This window comes from Acanthopagrus latus, chromosome 9, assembly GCF_904848185.1.
Source record: "Acanthopagrus latus isolate v.2019 chromosome 9, fAcaLat1.1, whole genome shotgun sequence".
Classification (NCBI taxonomy): Eukaryota; Metazoa; Chordata; class Actinopteri; order Spariformes; family Sparidae; genus Acanthopagrus; species Acanthopagrus latus.
In genome coordinates this window covers 30571942-30592035 of record NC_051047.1, presented here as the reverse complement: position 1 = coordinate 30592035, position 20094 = coordinate 30571942, and the positions used below count along the sequence as shown (strand labels likewise).

At 42.9% G+C, this 20094-nt stretch overlaps 2 protein-coding genes across 3 annotated transcripts; one reads left to right on the top strand and one right to left on the bottom strand.

Annotated features, from left to right (window-relative positions):
• Positions 1–551: 551 nt before the first annotated feature.
• On the bottom strand, positions 552–13733 carry tgfbr2l (transforming growth factor beta receptor-like). Its single transcript, XM_037109216.1, has 8 exons — positions 13509–13733; positions 10154–10310; positions 7483–7694; positions 6554–7296; positions 6275–6412; positions 6048–6189; positions 1600–1727; positions 552–1104 (listed from the first exon to the last, which is right to left on the bottom strand). Exons 1-8 carry the CDS (start codon positions 13645–13647, stop codon positions 781–783), a joined length of 1983 nt encoding a protein of 660 aa, XP_036965111.1. The 5' UTR covers positions 13648–13733; the 3' UTR covers positions 552–780.
• On the top strand, positions 3373–19960 carry si:dkey-69o16.5 (uncharacterized protein LOC100149419 homolog). Of its 2 annotated transcripts, XM_037109222.1 has the most exons (9): positions 3373–3391; positions 14869–14994; positions 15474–15562; positions 15794–15868; positions 16077–16156; positions 18588–18761; positions 19174–19233; positions 19658–19740; positions 19835–19960. In XM_037109222.1, exons 2-9 carry the CDS (start codon positions 14900–14902, stop codon positions 19893–19895), a joined length of 717 nt encoding a protein of 238 aa, XP_036965117.1. In that variant the 5' UTR covers positions 3373–3391; positions 14869–14899; the 3' UTR covers positions 19896–19960. The 2 variants fall into 2 exon arrangements, with proteins under 2 accessions (XP_036965117.1, XP_036965116.1); XM_037109221.1 differs by lacking the exon at positions 3373–3391 and having other exon boundaries at positions 14770–14994.
• Positions 19961–20094: the final 134 nt, after the last annotated feature.

Sequence of the window (20094 nt, the reverse complement as noted above, 5' to 3'; positions counted from 1 at the left end):
GTGGGGCGATGGCATCATCGTTTCGGAAAGTATGCAGATTCGCCATGCACATGAAAACGGGAGGGCTGCATTTTCGGATTTTTCCACCCTGAGACCCGTTTTCAAAAAAGTGTGTTTTCACGCTCCGTGTGGACAGTTGGCCAAAACGATGCAAAATGTGTGTTTACACAAAAACCGTTTCCATGTGGACAGCCCCTCAGATCAGCTCCAGTTTGATGATTGAGGAAGAAAATACACATTTGGAGCCCTTTGACCTCCAGACCTAAATGTTTGTTTCCTGCACCCTGCAGATACACAACTGTGTAACACCACTTAGTCAAAGGACCTGGTTTGATCCCTGATGCTCACACTCTCCAAAGAGCCGACCCTCCTTTTGCATGCCTTTTGTTTACCCATTGTTTGAACCTGCCATTTGTCCTTCTGAGTCCTTGCTGTATAAAATGCTGCAGTTTCGTTTGCTCTGGGTCCACTCACTGGCTCAGATCCGCTCTGTGCCTGTCAATCCACCAGTTTATCGGTATTCTTTGAATAAACACATCAGTACAGCAAACTACTCCACAGGACTGAATTATTTCTTCAACATGATGAAAATCTTATTTCAAACACAGGGAACGTGTCTTTGTGTACTAATGGAGGTTATAATAAAGATCATAACAAGAGATATTCAACAACAAGGAGACCAGCTCCCACAAAGTCAGTCTCTGCCAGCAGAACATGAATGATGTCCACAGGTCTCATCACATGATCACCTGCTTACTTCTGATTGGTTCTAAAGTGAGTTCATGGCTCGGAGTTGACTGCTGATACCTCATCTGTCTGTGAGTCTGTCTGTGGGCTCTGGAGGGAGGAAGAGGAGGATGAGAAAGCAGCTGCGGAGACAAACAGATCGTTGTCTGGTGTCTCTGAGTCCTTTTCTCGCCTTTCGTCTTCCTTTCCACTAGCCTCTCGCTGTGGTTCCTCCTCCAGTTGTTGCTCCTCCTCCTGGTCCTCCTGTTCCTCCTCCTGCAGGTCGGTGAAGCGCTCCACCACACAGTGAGCTGTCAGTCTGGCCTCAGGGTCGTGATCCCAGCACTCAGTTATGGTGGAGCAGAACACACTCATCCCCTGGAAGACAGCAGACACTTAGAGTCAGACAGCAGACTGTTTCACTAGCCCCATTCATGCTGCTGTTTGAATGCCGGGATCCTGCACCAATTCTCAGCCTCCTCCTCAGTGTGAGAGTCTCAGAGACAACGAAGGGTGAAATCTCGCTCTAGCGCTGATCTGCCTCTGAAGGTAGAATCAGAGGAGCAGCAATGGCAAACACAACCAGTGTGAATGGACAAGCCGGCTCGTGTATCAAGGGCGTGTCGGTCTGACAGTCTGATAACTGCACAGGTCCTTCACTCAACTAATACAGATAAATGTCCCACAAAGCAACATTACAGGACCAAACAACAGTAACAAAGTAACTGTAACTGTCTTTGGACACTTATGAGGAACAAAATGCTGCAGTTATGCAAGGAGAAGTCTCTGTCCTCCTGTCTGTCTGTTTCTGTGTCTGTCTGTATCTGTTTCTGTATGTATCTGTGCATGTACATGTCTCTGTCTGTCTCTGACCTGATGTCGTGTCCATGCTGTTGGGATGTCTGGTCGTCCTCTGTCTCTCAGCACCAGGTCTCTCATGCTGTCCACACAGGGTTGCTCACAGACCTTAGAGCCAAACGCTGGCTCATAACTCTTCACCTCTGCGCACACACACACAAACACACAAACAGACACAACATATTCATACATTTTTTTCTCATCATGTTGTTTTCAGACACAAAGCTGTAAAAAGTCAAAGTTCGCAACAAACAGCAAACAGACGGTCAGAACAGCTGGTGAACACAGCAGAGTGTTCAGAAGTTAAAGGGATATTCCAGTGTAAGTTTAATCCATGTTCTAACACACAGTGACACCGAGTACGACTCCCCCTCAAGAGATAAAGTTTGCAGACCGCTAGCTTACGTAGTTTTAGCATCCTCAGAAACAACCGCACAACAACAATACGCTGCAGTAAATGGGTCCAAGTATAAATCGCCATCAAAAAGCCACAAATAATGCTCAGAACAGCACCAAACTTCAGCAACATTACAAACAGGGTCCCAGCACATATTTCAACACATCAAACATTTGATATCGTTGCCGGATTTGTTGGAAAAGATAAACAAATCTCACCACCCGAGAAGCCTCCTTACTGTGGGGAAGCCCTGCGAGTCGATTACCGAGTGCAGTAGAGTCCCGCAGTAATGATATTCACTGAGCTGCGGAACTCTACTGCACTCGGTAATCGACTCGCAGCTGCTGGAGACCAGAAACTGCTATAAGAGAGAGAGGGCGCTAACCGCTATTAAATTAGAATGTATACGTATATATTATGGGATCACTTAAAATAATAAATTATAATGTTAGAGGACCCCACAGCCCTGTCAAAAGAAAGAATGTTTTAAACCAGCTGAGACAAGCAGGATGTCAAATTGCATTTCTACAGGAGACCCAATTCCCAGATATGGAGGAGAAAAAGAGACGAGTGTCTATCTTAGGGCACAGGTCAGTACATTTTACAGCCACAGTAACTTATAAGGACACTGAGGACAGATATATTATAGTAAATGGAATCATTGATGGGACTGGGATATCTGTAATGAATATTTATGCTCCAAATGAGGATGACCCAGTCTTCAAAAAAAATATTTTCAATTTTTTGTTAAAGAATAGTTCAGGACTTTAACTGCGTCATGTCACAGAGCCTGGACAGACAACCTGCTCCAAAAACACCACTCTCAAGAGAGAAATGTTTGGTTCGGTCGTATGTGTGTGTGTGTGTGTGTGTGTGTGTGTGTGTGTGTGTGTGTGTGTGTGTGTGTGTGTGTGTGTATATATATATATATATAGATAGAGAGAGAGAGAGAGAGAGAGAGAGAGACAGAGAGAGAGAGAGAGAGAGAGAGAAATTCTCCAACTGTAAAGACTTATTCTACTAGACATCAGTCTTATTCTAGACTTTATCATTTCTTTACTCCCAAGTCCGAAATACATCATAATAGAATAGAATAGAATAGAATAGAACTATCAAGTAGTTAATCCTGACCCCCTGCTGATGTCCTGGGATTTGGGACACAAGCCAACTTCCAGGCTGTGGAGGTTAAACACATCTCTCCTGAATGATGAGAATTTTTTCACCTTTCTTAACTGAAGACTGAAGACTGAACTAAAACTCTACCTAGAAACAGGGCCGTACCCAGGATTTGTCATATACCGAGGTCAACATTCGGCAGACAATCGACAATCGGAAGTATTTGAGTGTGTGTGTGTGTGTGTGTGTGTGTGTGTGTGTGTGTGTGTGTGTGTGTGTGTGTGTGTGTGTGTGGTTTTGCTGCCTCACAAAAAGCTACAACTAAGATGATCTGTAACTGTATACATTAAGTGTTTGGTGAGAGAGAGAGAAGATAAAGGTGAAGATCTTGCTCAGGCTTCTTCTGTCATGCAATGATATAAAGAATTCATTAAATACACATTTAACCCATATCCACCAACCTCTTCATCTATCTCCTGTCTCATCCTCTGTTGAATTTTTTTAATTAAATATTTAAGTATACTACTGAGTCATGATTACTACATTTTGAGCTAATATTTTAATGCCATGTTTAGTCACATTATTACTTATCCATCCAAACATCTAAATAATATTATTGATGGATAATTCATACTGTGACTGAACATGGCCTAAAATATTCTTTCATTTTTCAGCCTAGGCTACATTTACAGTAGGTTACAGGTTAACATCTCTATTGGCTATCTGTTGCATCTGTAGGCTAGTTCACTATTTTTCTCATTCTCTTAGCTTATTACAATTCTTTCATTCAGTCGCTGTTCTAAAAATAGACCTGCAGTCATGTCACGACCGTGTTTACTATCGGTTTTAATGAGTCAAATATATCATGATAATAAGTTGGGCTTTACATATTTGGTTTTTCGGGTTTATGTTTACATCTTTACTCGCTAAAATGTAGGGGAAAAATGAAAATGCAACTGAAACAATATTTAATGAAAAAAAAATACGGAGGACATGACCTCGGTGTCCTCAATAGTGGCTACGGACCTGCCTAGAAACAAATCCACTCCAGAAGTATCACCACTTGTTTAATGGGATTGTGCCAAAGCCTATATTAGTGGCTGTATTATTGTGTTCGAATGCCAAAAAGAAAAGATAAGAAGCCAGACAAAAAGAATTAGAGAGTGCGAATAAAGAAGCGTGGAGAAACTTAAAAAATGTCATTTCTGACGAGATTGAGGGCGGAAAGCAAAAACTCTGTGAACATGGAAAGCGCAAGACAATTGTTGGCTTTTCATTTAAGGAAATGGTAATAGTCAAATATCGCACAAAAGTCAAAATCTAAAAAACCAAACACCTTTCTTACAAAGCCAGATGAAATTGCTGAATCATTTGCAGATTTCTATAAGGATTTATACCAAAACATGTATACCTGCTCTGATGATAAACAGTTAATGCATTACCTGAAAGACATCAAACTAACTGAACTCTAAGATTCAATGACTAAATAATTAGATGATCCTATGAAAGAAGGAGCTACAGGAGATAATCCCGTCATTCAGATGCTACCATTAGAGATACCTAAATGCACCTTTGAAAAGCTAGACCGACTGTTCTCCAGATTCATTTGGCAAGGGAAACTTCCAAAGGTCAGACTTAAAACTTTTCAACTCTCCGAAAGATAGGAGGACTAGGACTCCCACATCTTAGATATTACTTTTGGGCAGCACAACTAAAACCTTTGACAGCACAGCTCAGGGACCTCATAGATTCACAATGTCAACAACCCTTTCTAGATGTCTCTCTGAAAAACACTGAGATGGGAGAGTGGACCAGTCCACCCTAAAGACCTGGAAAGAAATATAATCCTTGTTTAAACTACCCAGACTAGACTAATTTCTTTACTGACAAGCATGCCACACCTGCCCAATTAGATTTAGGATTTAAAAGATGGTCGGAATATGGACTTAAATGTATCCATCAATTATGTGAGAAGGGCACTATGAAGCCATTTGCAAAATTAAGGAATAAGTTCCTCCTCCCAAAACTGACATTTTCAGGTATCTACAACTGAGACACAGAAAGATTGGGCCAAAATTGTAAATTCCACAGGAATTTCTGATGCATTTTACAAATTTACATTTACAAATGATGGGGCAAAAGTAATCTCCAGATTTTACCAGGAATTTTTACTTGAATCCAAATAATTCAGTACAAATTAAAGAGAGATGGGAGGTTGAGATGCAACAAGCGATATGGAGGGGAGACTGGGAGGGAACTTGCACTGAAGCGCCTTTGGTAACCAGCTCAAACACATGGAGGGAATTCAAGTGGAAAGTTTTCAATAGATATTTTTGAACACCACATATAGTGGCAAAAATGGGCCCAACACACAGTAACAAATGTTGGAGAAATTGTGGAGCACACACAGGTAATCATTTACACATATTCTGGGCATGCTCTAAATGGAGGCCATTTTGGGATGAGGTATATAAAGTTTTTCATGCTAACGTCCCCAAAGACCCACTGATTGCTGTATTGGGGGTAAAACCCCAAGTAATAAAGGGAAGAGCTGCAAACTACTTATTACAAATCCTGCTGACCGCAGCAATTATATGCATCATCTTTTATTTCATCTTATTTTACCACTTTTTTCCATTTCTCTTTGTTTTTCCTATCTTGTCACATCAAACAATCAAAGCAAATGTAACTGATGATATGGTTCAGTTACATATGATACTGAAAATAAAGTTCTAAAAAAAAAAAAGCTGGATGAGGACATCAGCAACTGTCTTGGGTTCCAATCCATCTCGTGATGGAGAGAAAAGTGGAACCTGCCAGTGGCACTAGGGGAGCTGCAGGGACAGTCTTGTCTTGTAGGTCTCTTTGGACAACTCTCAGTTCTGCCCCTTTATTCTCAATTCAGATAAGAATAAACATATATAATGTAGAAGCATGGAGGAGCTCGTACCGCCGATGATGATGCAGCGGGATGCCATTTCCCACAGGACCAGAGCCATAGAGTACACATCCATCTGTTTAAAGGCCTCCAGGTCCTCCAGGTTCACCCTGGACTCCAGAACCTCAGGAGCCATGTAGCGAGCTGTCCCCACCTGGAAAGGATCACAAACAGCAGCCAATCAGATTACAAACTGTGTAACATATTTCAACATTAACTAACTGCATCTGTCCAGTTACCTGTCCACTGTTGGCGAAATCGTCAACTGTGAGGGAGAGGTCTAGTCTCAATGCCAAACCAAAGTCACACAGAGCACACTCCATCCTGCTCTTCATCACTATGTTACTGCTCTTCAGGTCCCGATGGGCAACTGGAATCTACAGCAACACAGGCACCCAACAACAAGCACCATCAAAAACTCTGACAGCAGCAGGTGAAGAACAAACACAGGAAGTTTTCTCTCTCATGATGTCAGTATTAAGTGAACTGAGCGTCCACAGCTAACAGACTGATCTTACCTTAGAAGCCCCACTGAGCGCTGTGTCACTATGGAGATGAGCTAACCCCTTAGCAATGCTGGCTGCCATGGCAACAAGTTCCCCCCAGCTGAGCGTGTTTGCTGTGAGGAAGTCCTGCAGGTTCCCGAGGCTATAATAGGCCAGAACCAGCCAGTACTTCCTGTGGGTGTAGCCAAGCAGGCCTCTCTCCTCAGCGGCGAGGAACCTAACCACATTTTCATGCTCCATGTTGGGGTCGGAGAAGATGGAGCACTCATTCCTCCAGGAGGCATACTCCAAAGCAGGAAACACCTTCACCGCCACCGTTTCATAGGTGTTGACTCCACCTGTCTCCCCCTGCAGCAGGCATGCCCTCCACACCTCTGCGAAGCGCCCCTTTCCCACCAGGACCTCCAGCTTGATAGGCAGGGGTTCAGTCTGCTGGCCTTGCCAGTCGATTGTTGTACTGATGATGTCACTGTTGGGATGTTTGGCATTAGACTCCTCCACTTCACCAGGACCAATCACACCTCCTCCACCATCCCTCCGAGCCCCTACATCCACACAGGGCAGGTTGAAGGCCTGGTACAGCTCTGGCGTGTGTTTGGTGGGCCAGCCAGGGCGTACAGGAGGGTCTGGCTTGTTAGGGTGGCGAGTGCGGTAGAGGTAGAAGGTGGCAGTGGCAACAATGGCAATGAGCACAGGAGGAACCAGACTGACCATGACCACCGGGATCACATCCTTACTTTGCAGTTTAGAGAACCCTGAGAGATAGAGACAGTATTGACATCTGTTCATCCATCTGTTCATCCATCTGTTCATCCATTCATCCATCTATTCATCATTCTGTTCATCCATTTGTTCATCCATTTTTCATCCATTCATCCATCTGTTCATCCATCATCCCTCCCTCTCCTCAACCCTCCATCATCCCTCCATCATGTGTTCACCGTTGGCTCCCTTGTCGAACATCAATTTGTCGTTACACTCGTGTTCTCCGTGGCAGCCACAGACCATCATGACACCGTCGTCTGCCGGCTGTGGGGTCATGTGACACTCTCTGGAGGTGAAGTTCAGCAGCAGCCTGGGGTCGATACCCTCTAGTGGCAGAGTGGGGTTATGACACATAGTATGCACTGTCATGGTATCGTTGGTCTTCCTCCTGCAGTAACAGAGGAACAACATGTGAGTGAGGCTCAGTCAGTGGATCAGCTTGCTCTCATTCATCAGAACTTCACTGAGAATGATGTTCTTTTATGTCCAGTTGAAGACATGGTCAGTTAAAATTTAGTATCAAGTTGCTTTCTTCTGCGTATTATATGATTTATGATTATATATTTCAATCAAATCTATGCATTATACCTTGAGACATCAACCAACCAACTAACCAACTAACTAACAAAACCAACCGACCAACTGCAGTGGAGAGCAGTCAGGAAGAGTAGTGGGGGGAGCAGTTCTATTAAAGCTGCAGTCTGGAGTTTTGAAAATGAAGTGGACTTTGCCAGGACATTTGAATGATACAGCTCGTAGGTCCCTCCTTCTTCCTCTCTGCTGCTGCCACCCTGCCTCAGGGGAGCCTGCATGAGCAGGCTTGTAACCATGGTAATAGAGGACGCCAGATAACCAGATGTCACACTCAAAATAACAACAACACCATAAGCCCTGATTTCTTATGTCTGAAGACACGTTTGCTAACTAGTAGCAATAAAGACAAAGCTAGACACTGGAATTAGCATACAAGCTAACAAGCTAGATTTATCAACAAGCTACTTAGCTTGACTTCAACATCTAACGGCGATATGCGCTACTGCGAGTATTACTGTAACCGCCGCCATCTTAGTTTTATGGTTAGAACACAAAATTAAATAAATGGCGAAGCACCGGTTGGAGCTTGTCAACATAGCCTCTGCCTACTCCTCATTGCTGCCACTCGCTATATTGGTCAGAAATAGGAATGACACAAAAGAGAACATTTTGGACACCAGACAGCCATCAAAACTGACGGCCCGAAGAAATACTTTTACAGTGTTAAGAGATGGGGAAACTGTGGAGTTTGCTGTAGTTGAGGGAGAGAAGGGGGCAGAGGCAGCAAATGTCACTGGCCAGTAGTGTAACATCATGGTGCAAATATTTTTTTGTGCCCCTAAACAAAAGCACAAGCTCGTGCGTAAAAAACTGCTATTGAAGGGGTGGACTGGCCATCGGGAGTACCGGAATTTTTCCCAGTGGGCCGATCAATAATGGGCCGATGGACGGCCATTTTTTATATTTATTTATTTATTTGCTGCGCCTAGACGTTTCTCTGATGACGCAGTCAAAAATGTGAGAGATTGCCAAAAAAATCAAACTGAGCTTCAGCGTCTGTTCGAGGAGGACAGCGACAGGGCCAGGCTGCCTGGTGGAGGGAGGAAGTGGAGGGAGGAACTTCACTTGCAGAAGGATGGCAGAGAATTCGCCGATAGGCTGGCGAAGTTTGTGATATTTTCATCCCGGATTTTTATGAGGAAGGAATTAAACGCCTGTCCCAAATAAACGCCTGGTCTGTTAAGTGACTGAAACAAATAAACGCACCAGCTATTATTTGATAACTCTCCCCGCCCGGGGAGAGAGACATGCATTGATTCGGCCCACAGTGCTCAGCTGCAGACACAGCAGAGAGGTGGCGGGACGCAACTCATCATGACTGACAGGCATCGACTTTTTTATGGACAGTTGGGGGGGTGGTTCTTGCACTGTGAGTGAGGTGGTAAATTGCCCCAGTTATATGTTGCTGGTTTGCTAGCATTATGTGTGTGTTAATTAAATAAATGGCGAAGCACTGGTTGGAGCTTGTCAACATAACCTCTGCCTACTTCGTATTGCTGCCGCTCGCTACAATATACAAAGCAGCCCTAACTCTGCAGTAAAGCTAAGCTAACTCTGCATCGTTCTTGAGTTCTTACAAACTCTGCAGCTCCTCCACCTCTGAAATAACGCTTCGTTATTTATCCTTGTTTTCTCTCTGGCTCGATTCAATTCTGTGTTTTTACTCTGCTTTTCTTTGTCAGTTTTCCTATTTCTTCTCTTTGATGCGGGCAATGGTGGGGCATGTTTCTGCTCAGTTGTTGTTGTCTGTTCTCCGCCATTGTTTACAGTTTGGGCTTGAAAGTATCTGACCAGGTGACAGCAGGCACTGCATCTGCACAGGGGAGGGGCACTGCCGAGTACGCACTGCTTGAGGGAGGGAGGCAGCACATGCATGAGTATGATTGACACTTCTCAGACACGCCCCTTGGCTCTGGTTTTATTTAGCTGGGAGTGGTGGATTCTTGCATATCAAATTAAAGACACTGGGTGGAGCCACAGACAGCTGACCTGTATCTTATTCTGTTGTCAGATCATGATGACAATTTTAGCAAATATAACAGAAATATAGTTGCAGACTACTTACAGACAACTTTAAAGGAACAGCTCACAGATGTTCAGTCAATGTCAGATCAGACTTCAGACTATGATTAATCAAATATTAATAACGAATAGGTCATGTAAATGAGAAGTACCATATGAATTGATTGACAGGTTGTATAAGTGGTACTGATCACATTCATTGATTAATAACGTGGTATGACTCATACTCACCATATGGCAATGCAGATCTCATCAGTGACAGTGCAGAATGACGACAGGCTGCAGTTACTGAAACACACACTGTCTCTGCACTGAGGACTGGACGCCTCACACCACTTACACAGGTTGAAGCTTAGGTGACTGAAGGAGAGGACCACACCTGGATCACCTGCAGAGCAGAGATACTCTATTACTACTGTGTAAGTCTACATATGGTATATTACACAGGTGACGGAAAGGACCACACCTGGATCATCATCTTCATCATCTTCATCAGTATTAAAGTGTGCACCTATGTCAGTGGTGACGTCATCTCAGTTAATGTCAGTTAAATGTTTCTGTCAGCTGGATGAAACATCTGTAGTGACTTCTGTGTGTGTGTGTGTGTGTGTGTGTGTGTGTGTGTGTGTGTATGGGGGGGGGGGGTTATTTTGGTTTAACTGTCATCTCTGTGTCATCTGGGTCTGATCCCTCACACACACACACACACACACACACTCCCCCCCTCACACACACACACACACACACACACACACACACACACACACACACACATACACTTCTTAAACATGGACTCAATTACACACTCAACCCAACCATACTATGATTATATATACTGTGTACACATATAAGATACTGTACACATAAACACACAATACTTAATTAACTCTGTCACACACACAGAGAAGTCAATACAGATGTTTCATCCAAACAGTCGTAGAAGTAAATAGCCAAATGCTCAGTTTAATTAGAATCAGCACACACTTTGTGTGTGAGAGAGAGAGTCTATGATAGTGAGCACCTCCTCTGGGCAGCATGGAGCTCTCAGATTTCCCATGAGCCTTTGAGGGCGGAGCTGTGGATGCTAGCTTGGCTCTGAACACAGCTCACTGCTGGCTTCAATTTCTTCCTGGACACACACGCAAACCCACATCTAACACCAACACATGCGCAACTGTTACACATATGCAGAGATTCTCTTCTGTTTACTCTGCTTCACTATCACACATATACACACACACACACACACAAACACATACACATTCATATGTAATACTTGGTTTAAAGTACTTGAAGGAAAATCAACATCAACAGTTTAACTGATCCACAACATCATCACCAGACTCCCTTAACAAATGTAGTTATTTTAAGAGTTGTTGAGTTAAAACAAACTTTATAACATAGTGAAACTGTGTCTCTGACAGATTCTAACTCATTGTGTCCTTGTTGTAAATTCAGCATTAAATGAGAAGCTGAAGTTGTTTGTCTCAGTTTGTGGCAGCATGTCTGTACCAGCCTGTCTGCTTCTGTGTCTAAAGTGCTAAAGTCTTACCTGCCAACATTGATCAGCTGTTTGAACACACTGTTTACACTGATTTCACCATTTACACTCCATTTATGAAAGAAGAAACATGTTATTGATCTAAACATGTCACATGTTACAAAGACACTAAACAGGAACAATATAGGCGACTTCTTTGTCCCCGTGGAGAAAGTCCCCAGACTCCCTTAACAAATGTGTCAGTTTAGTGAGTTGATGAGTTGGAGACACTTTATAAACTCTGTGAAACTCTGTCTCTGACTCATTCTGCATTATTTGGACCTTCTTGTTAATTCAGCCCAGTGTGTGGGTTAATGAGGATAGTGAGGTGACGTGGTGATGGCCTGATGACTCCCTCTCTCTCTCTCTCTCTCTCTCTCTCACACACACACACACACACACACACACACACACACACACACACACACACACAGTAGCTTCTTGCTGCTGTCTTAAGACACTGGAGAGAAGAGAGACTGGCACTGAAAAATATCTGTGTGTGTGTATTCATTAGATGTTGCAGACACACTCACTCTTTGTTGATGTGAGATAAATGTTTCTTTTTAATGACACGTGTTGAGGACGGTCAGACATTTTGAATGTTCAGCTGTGAGCTGAAGTTAAAGACTCTTCCTTCAGTCAGCAGCGCTGCTGCTTCCATCTACATGTTAACATGTTAACATTGACACCATCTTTGATTCACTCAGAGCAGCGTGTTATTCAACATGACTGCACAACAATGAGATGTTCACCTGTAGCATGATGACAGACTGAAACCCATTAGCATCTGTTGGCTTGTTTTTGTTCATGTCCTTCAGAAGGCAGATGATGTGCAACAAACATCAGCTGCATCAAGTGTTTTCAGTTCTGCAGATTCAGGTTTGACTCCAGAGTCTCAGCAGAAGCTCCATGAACAGCAGCTCTTACTGAACATTGAGCATGATGTTGTTCTGTCCCCATTTCTTTCAGAATACTGTATCACTACAGTCTTCATACAAAGACTCGTTCACTGTTTCGTTAACTGAGAATGTTCATCAGCTTGTTAACTGTTGAACTGATAACAGAGGAGTTAGCTGAATAAAGAAAGCGATAGCAGACTAAAAGCAGAAGTCCCAGCCTGTTACTTTAAATTCCCACCTAATATGTAAATATATATATATATATATATATATATATATATATATATATATATATATATATATATATATATATATATATATATATATATATATATATATATATATATATATATCCCTTTCAATGTGCGCTATAATTTGAACATTTTGGTGCTTGATGTTGCCATCAAACAGCCTTTTGCTGACATGCTCCTGCTTGTCCACACACAGGGAGAGCTGACAGTCGTATATAATAATAATAATAATAATAATAATAATAATAATAATAATAATAATAATAATAATAATAATAATAATAAATATGGAGTCTTTTAGGTTTTCTGGCTTCATGCACCTCTGAGCTGCTTTCATCAGAAGAATCAGATATCCACCTCTGACACTGTTCCACATGTCCACATACATCCATGACTCAGCACTGATCCACCTCTGCAGCCATACTGCTGCTCTTCAGTTTGTGACTGTTGCAGTGGAGTCACAGAATCTGTTTCTGTGTTAGACAGGAAAGAGATCCTTCGTTCACCAACCAGCACACTATACAGTAAAAGTACACTATACAGTACAAGTATATTATATAGTACATGTACACTATATAGTGCATGTAGGGTACAGTACACGTAGAGCATATTAAACAGTACATGTAAAGAATATATTAAGTATTTAAAGTAAGAGGCTGCTCTCACACTCATGTGTCAGTATTACTAATCACAGTACTTTAACTTTACATACATGAAGTACTTATAGTCTAAATACATCCGTTCTTTACGTTAGATTATAAAGAAAGTTTAACTTGTACTGCAGTACTTTGACGTAACTGTGCTTTTTACTTGAACAAAGGATGTAATCTGTGTAAATCAAGCCGTCCCTCCGAGGCACAGAGAGACAGAGAAGCCCGGAGGACAGCAGCACTCACCGGCCGTCAGCAGGACCAAGATCCCGGTCCAAAACGTCCGGCACCGGGCCATCATCAGTCGGGGGGACACACGAGGCAGCTCGGTCAGTCCGTCGGTGCTCGGTCCGTCGGTCGGTCGGACAGACAGACAGACTCTCATGTAGAAACACTCAGACAGGAGCCCAGATGTTTTTCATCCAGATGTGGTTAAGCCCCGCCCACCGCAGCTGGTTCTGTGGAGCTGCATCTGATGACATGGGGACCAATACTGAGTACTAGTACTGCGTTACAGGTCAGACAAATTCACAAGTGTATACACACACACACACGCACACACACACACACACACACACACACACACACACACACACACACACACACACACACCGTGTTAGCCTGTATTTTATATATTCCTACAGCTCAGATGTTTCACAGTGGTCATCAGCACAGACTGGGACATGAACAGGATTATTCCATCTCAGTAGTCTCATTATCATGAAACCAGTGATACGCACGCACGCACGCACGCACGCACACACACACACACGCATACACACACACACACACAGTGCATGTTTATTGCTGTCTGTACCGATAATACAGATCTGGTGTACTCCTCTCCTCCGCTGCTGTGTGACGCTGTGCTGCCTCCTGGTGGTCTCACCACGTCACTGCTCTCAAATGACTGAAAAACAAACTGAAGGCACTCGACAGAACCAAGTGTGTGTGCAGACACACAGAGTCACATTAAATGATAATAATGTTTATTATTATTATTATTATTATTATTATTATTATTATTATTATTAGGCTGAGCACATTTTTTATTTTACTCTTGTGGTATTTTTTTTTTTATTTTTTCTCTTTCACCGAACTTCAGCTATTGTTAGATGCGGATTACTTTTGATTAATACAATTTCATGTGTAAAACATTATTGGACGTATTACACACGGGTGCGTATATGACGTCACTGGTCGTTGACTGTCAAAATGTATCATTCCAGTTGGATCGCTCATAATACTTGTTTTCTGAAACAACTGGGCCGGATGTGCTGAAGTTGTTTCCGCTCAGTGGAGTTTAAATAAAGTTTTAGTTTGGGACAGATGGTACAGTGAAGGTGGTCAGAAGTTTTCTTCTGTATCAGACTAATGTGTTATCTATGGATTACAATGCAGACAGGATCTACGTCATCTGACTGAAGCAGTGTGTGTGTGTGTGTGTGTGTGTGTGTGTGTGTGTGTGTGTTATCGCTGTTTATTACAGATCATAGACCATCGCAGCCGGACTGTGGACCCCGACCTCTGGACTCTGAGTAGCAAAACCTCTTCAGGTTTCCCCCGCTCTCTACGGCTGGGCTCGGTTCGGCTCAGCTCAGATAAGTGTGTGTGTGTGTGCGGGCGCGCGCTCAGAGATGAAGAGGAGGCTGCTGCTGGTGTCGAACTCCACGCTGCACGGTGGCGGGTATCTGGACCACTGTCAGCAGAACATCTCACACTTCTTCGGAAAGTAAGTTCACTGTAGCCGCTGAGCAGACTTGAAGGATCAGGTCGAGTTCTCTTGGACGAACTCCTTTTAAAAATCCTGAAATTTTACATTTCCTTACTCATTATCAGATGTACGCGTCTCTATGAATACGTTAGAAAATCATTGTGAGTCAAGAATCGGGCGGTAAAGTTCGGCACAGAACAGCAGTTTATTATTAATAGTTTAAATGAAAAGCTTTATCTTAAATGTGCAAAGTCGTGGTTGAACAGGCTTGTAATAAGGTCTAAACGATCACTAAATTACCAGATTATTCAGTGGAGTTTGGTGTGGAGAGAGTGGGCAGGAGCATGTTAACTAGTTGTTACAGTGTTAATGAGCTGTTATCAGTAAACCCTTTAAAGGTTTCATCATCAGGGGAATTTCACAATATTGATCATAATAACGTTGCTTATATAAAAAAAATCTGATAATGACACTCTGTTCATGTTCTGTGTGCTCAGAGATGTGAAGAAGGTTCTGTTTGTTCCGTACGCTCTCCACGACAGAGATGCCTACACCAAGACAGCCAGGGACAAGTTCACCTCCCTGGGTACGTCCTGTCATGGTATACATACATATACATACATACATACATACATACATACATATATTATATTATATATATATATATATATATATATATATATATATATATATATATATATATATATATATATATATATATATATATATATATGTACTACACTGTGTGGACTTAGCAAAGTAACATTTCCTAATGAAGCAGCCACTCTGCTTTTCTCAATGTGATTGGCTTTTGTAGGTTATGAGCTGAATGGGATCCATGAGGCTTCAGACCCGGTCAGTGCTGTCAGGAAGGCTGAGGCCATTTTTGTAGGTGAGGACAGACAGACAGACGGACAGTAGCAGTTACAACTGACATCAACAAACATGACATGAGACGTCCCTCACATCCAACAACTCGTCAAGTTAAAGTGTGAAAATTTTAAAAGTGAAAGTAGAGCTGATGAACACAGCGGCAATGTCTGAATGTAGGCTGAGCAACATGAACGTCAAGTAAAATGGTTGTGTGTGTGTGTATGTAGGAGGAGGAAACACCTTCCGGCTTTTGAAGAGTCTCTATGACAACAAGCTTGTGACAGAGATCAGGAGGAGAGTGCTGGAGGTGACTGACAAACACACACACACACACACACACACACACACACACACACACACACACACACACACACACACACACACTGTGTGCTTCATATGAGGAAGACACAAGACAGGTGAGGTCAGTTTCAGGTGAGGAGTAATTGGTCACAGGTGTGGAGGTTAAATTTATGACATCGTCATTTCTTAAGTCTCCTTAACACCTGAGAGATTCAGGAGGATCTTTAATAAATATCATATCCTGGTTCACTTCAAACCCAATACACTGAGGCAGAACCCTGTCCATTCTGAGAACCCAGACACAGTGGTGGTTCTAGACAAATTTTACTGGGGGGGCCAAGGTGGGATCATTGTTTAATCAGAGGGGCACATTAAAAACAGAAACAAATGACACTTAAACATTAAAACTTTGATTTTGCTTTACATTAAAATCATACAAAAGTCTATTTTGTACATAAAGAGCGCATTGGTTGAAACAATGAGATAGGACCATCAAAAGATTAGAAATTAAATACTTTAGGACAATGCTGCAGAAGGTGAGCATGGACCCCTGAACCTTCATACCAGTCTGGCCTAGAGCTCCACCTCCTGCCCTCCATCAGAGTGGTTGAGAATATGTTCAGCTTGGGCTGCACTGCTACATCGTTCTTGGACTTGCTGATATCTGTGGAAAGATGCACAGTAAACATAGGGCACAACTACAAACAACATTTATTTACTCACTCATCTATGCATGAGCCAAGTATTTGTTAATTTTTTTCACCATAAGAATCACATATCAATGACACAAAAAATAAATTATGGCAGAAAGTTCCATTTTATGGACACACTGTACTATGAATTGTAATGACACTGCTTTGCAAATGGCCTGAACAAGAACATCTTTTCTACATCGCAAACCTGATGGTGCAGTACTTGATCCACATAGATCCACTTGCTGTTCTCCTCTGTCCCTGTATGTTTTCTTCCTCCTCACCCTCCTCTTCCTCCTCACCCTCTGGGATGTCCCTCTCTGTGTCAGTGTCCATCACCTGCCTTCTCTCCAACCTCCACCAACTCCACTGGCTCTCCCTCCAGCTCTTCAGCTCTCTAAATACCTTGATATGTTTCGTAGAGGCATACATCTCATTTCACAAGTAACCATCCCTCCCTACATTACACAGCAGATACTGTTGATTACTTTACACACTATACATATTATTTATTGAAATGCAACAGCCAAGACTGATAAAGTTATATGGTTAACGTGACAACACTGTGTAGAACTAGCTAGGATACTGACATTTGGATATTTGCTTCTGCTTTGATGAGTTTGCATCAATATTTAAACATAGCGAGACCAAACATTTACAAACTTGATTTTCTTATCAAAGTGAGGAACCACAGTAACACGGTTACGTGCAACAAATCACTTTATGAGATGAAATGGTTTTGTTTACCTTCGCCTCTTGCAACAAGACATTAGTAGCTCCTCTCTTCAAAAGTTCTTGCTGCCGTTCTTATTCTCATGTCGCATCCGGCAACGCAGTGTTTGGATGTGTCGCTCTAATTACTCTGTGTAGAACACTGCGTCACATTAGTTCTGCTTTTGGTGCTAGTGCATGAAATCGTAATAATTTCACCAATTTATTTTATTTTCATTTTATTATTCAGTCAGCTCAGGGTGGGCCACAGCGAGGGCCAGGGACATTTTTACAGGGGCACTGGCCCCTGTAGGCCCCCGTGTAGAACTGCCACTGCCCAGACACGAACAGAGTTCTGTAGTTCGGTGCAGCAGGACTGCACAGATTTGTACACTGGGGAGACAAAACAACCTCTTAATAAATGAATATCATAGCACAGGAGGACCGACTCCTCAGGTCCAGACTCTGCTGTCCACTGACATCTGAAGGAGACAAATCATTCCTGTGAGGACGACAATGTGAATGTGTCGTCCAGAGAAGTCTGATGGTTTGAAAGAGGAAGAATCCAATCTATGTCAGACTGGAATGACCGTCTTTGAACAGAGGAGGTGGACTAAGACATCACTGATCACCACCTACAAAACAGAACTGAGTTCTCTCCTCAGACAGCCTGACAACCATTCACACCTGGACTCACCTAGACTTAGAAACCCACATGAAACCAGCTGAGTCTACGGACCCATAAGTGGCCCTAACGACTCTAAAACTCTGAGCTCACAAGTGTCCTGAATGACTCTCTAAGGACACTCCCACACCATGTAAGAACACTCCCATAGTATGTAAGGACACTCCCACACTATGTAAAGACACACCCACGCTATGTAAGGGTTAGGGTTATTGTCACTGAGACTGACAGCAAACAGCGAGTGTCATCATTTAAATTAACAAAGAGATTTACACACCTCCTGTCCTCCCTCCTGTGTCTTCTACTGTCTCCTGTCCTCCCTCCTCCTTCCTGTCCTCCCTCCTCCGTAGGATGGCGTCCCCTATATGGGCTCGAGCGCCGGCACCAACGTGGCGACTGTCAGCATCAACACCACCAACGACATGCCCATCGTATACCCTCCGTCCTTCTCCGCCATCGGCCTGGTGCCCTTCAATATCAACCCTCACTACCTGGACCATGACCCCAAGAGCCGCCACATGGGCGTGAGTCAACAGAGTAATCAACAGCTGGAGTAACTGATTACTTGCCACAGGGAGATGAAACATGAAAGCGATTGATGAGCTCATCAGATAAAAAAATCAGTTTCTGATCGTACAGACTTGCATGTCTGAGGATGTCCAAGTGGCTCTTTTATGATGTCACCTTGTAACACCAGCTGCTAATTGAGCTCCTTCTGATTGGCTGATTCTCTGTCATGTCAGTGACCTCCCTCCATGACCTGAGCTCCTCCTGCAGGTGTAATAAACAAGTGAAGTGAAGAAACATGAAATCACGTCAGTGAAGCTACAGAAAGAAATCAGTCCTATCGATCACCTCATTGATTAATGGACTAATCATTTTAGTCCTTTTAAACATTTTATTCAATTTAAACACGTTGTTGTTGTTGTTGGCCAGGAGACCAGAGAGCAGCGGATCACTCAGTACCACGAAGAACCGAACACTCCATCTGTTCTGGTGAGACTTGTCTGTATTTACATCAAACATGTTCAACGTGTTTATAGATTTTCAGTATAATGTAGATTCATTGACATCATCAGTGAGTCATCACATCTCATACAGGAATGCTTTTATTGTGGAAGATCTGCTGGAGTGTCATTGATGACAATCACACGTTTCCTTACACCTGTTTTTATCTGCTCTAATTAAAGATCCAATCATTACCATGATGAGCTAACTAGATAATTGCCAACAGTAGAAACCTAGCATTAGCCCCCAGAATAACAGACAGTTGGTCATCATTGAGTTCATCAGTTACAAACACGTTAAAGTTAAATCAAGTTAAAACATTACAGAACAGAAACACAATGTTGACATCATTCACATCACAGATTCATGTCAGCTTCCATTAGATCTTCATGTTTCTGCCTCCATGTGTCAGGGTCTGAGGGAGGGCTCCATGCTGCTGGTGGAGGGAAACACCGCCACTCTGCTGGGAACCACCAGCGCCAGGCTGTTCACCAGGTAACACACACGCACACGCACGCACGCACACACACACGCACACACACAAGCTGGGAGCACACCAGTAACACCAATACTTCTTTTGCTGTTTTAGGGGGAAGCCTTCAGTGGAGTATGACCCAGGAAGTGACCTCAGCTTCCTGCTGACCCAGTGACCAATCAGAGGAAATTGTAGTCAGATGATTGGTCCGAGCAAAATAAACTTTTTAACTGAAATCTATGAAGTGCTTCCTGTCAGTGTGTCAAAAGGTCTTTATATTTTAACTCCTCTGCGTGTGAAAAGCTGGCAGCACGTTAGCATGCTGACACTGAGCTAGCTCTTGGCATGACTGTAGCCATTAGTCTTCTTCAGTT

Coding starts and splice junctions, on each gene's coding strand:
- tgfbr2l (XM_037109216.1), bottom strand. CDS start 13,647: ATGAGAGTCTGTCTGTCTGTCCGACCGACCGACGGACCGAGCACCGAC. Junction 7,695..10,153: donor GAGATCTGCATTGCCATATG/GTGAGTATGAGT, acceptor CTGTTACTGCAG/GAGGAAGACCAACGATACCA. Junction 1,728..6,047: donor CCGCTGCATCATCATCGGCG/GTACGAGCTCCT, acceptor GTGTGTGCGCAG/AGGTGAAGAGTTATGAGCCA.
- si:dkey-69o16.5 (XM_037109222.1), top strand. CDS start 14,900: ATGAAGAGGAGGCTGCTGCTGGTGTCGAACTCCACGCTGCACGGTGGC. Junction 18,762..19,173: donor CCAAGAGCCGCCACATGGGC/GTGAGTCAACAG, acceptor GTTGTTGGCCAG/GAGACCAGAGAGCAGCGGAT. Junction 19,234..19,657: donor CGAACACTCCATCTGTTCTG/GTGAGACTTGTC, acceptor TCCATGTGTCAG/GGTCTGAGGGAGGGCTCCAT.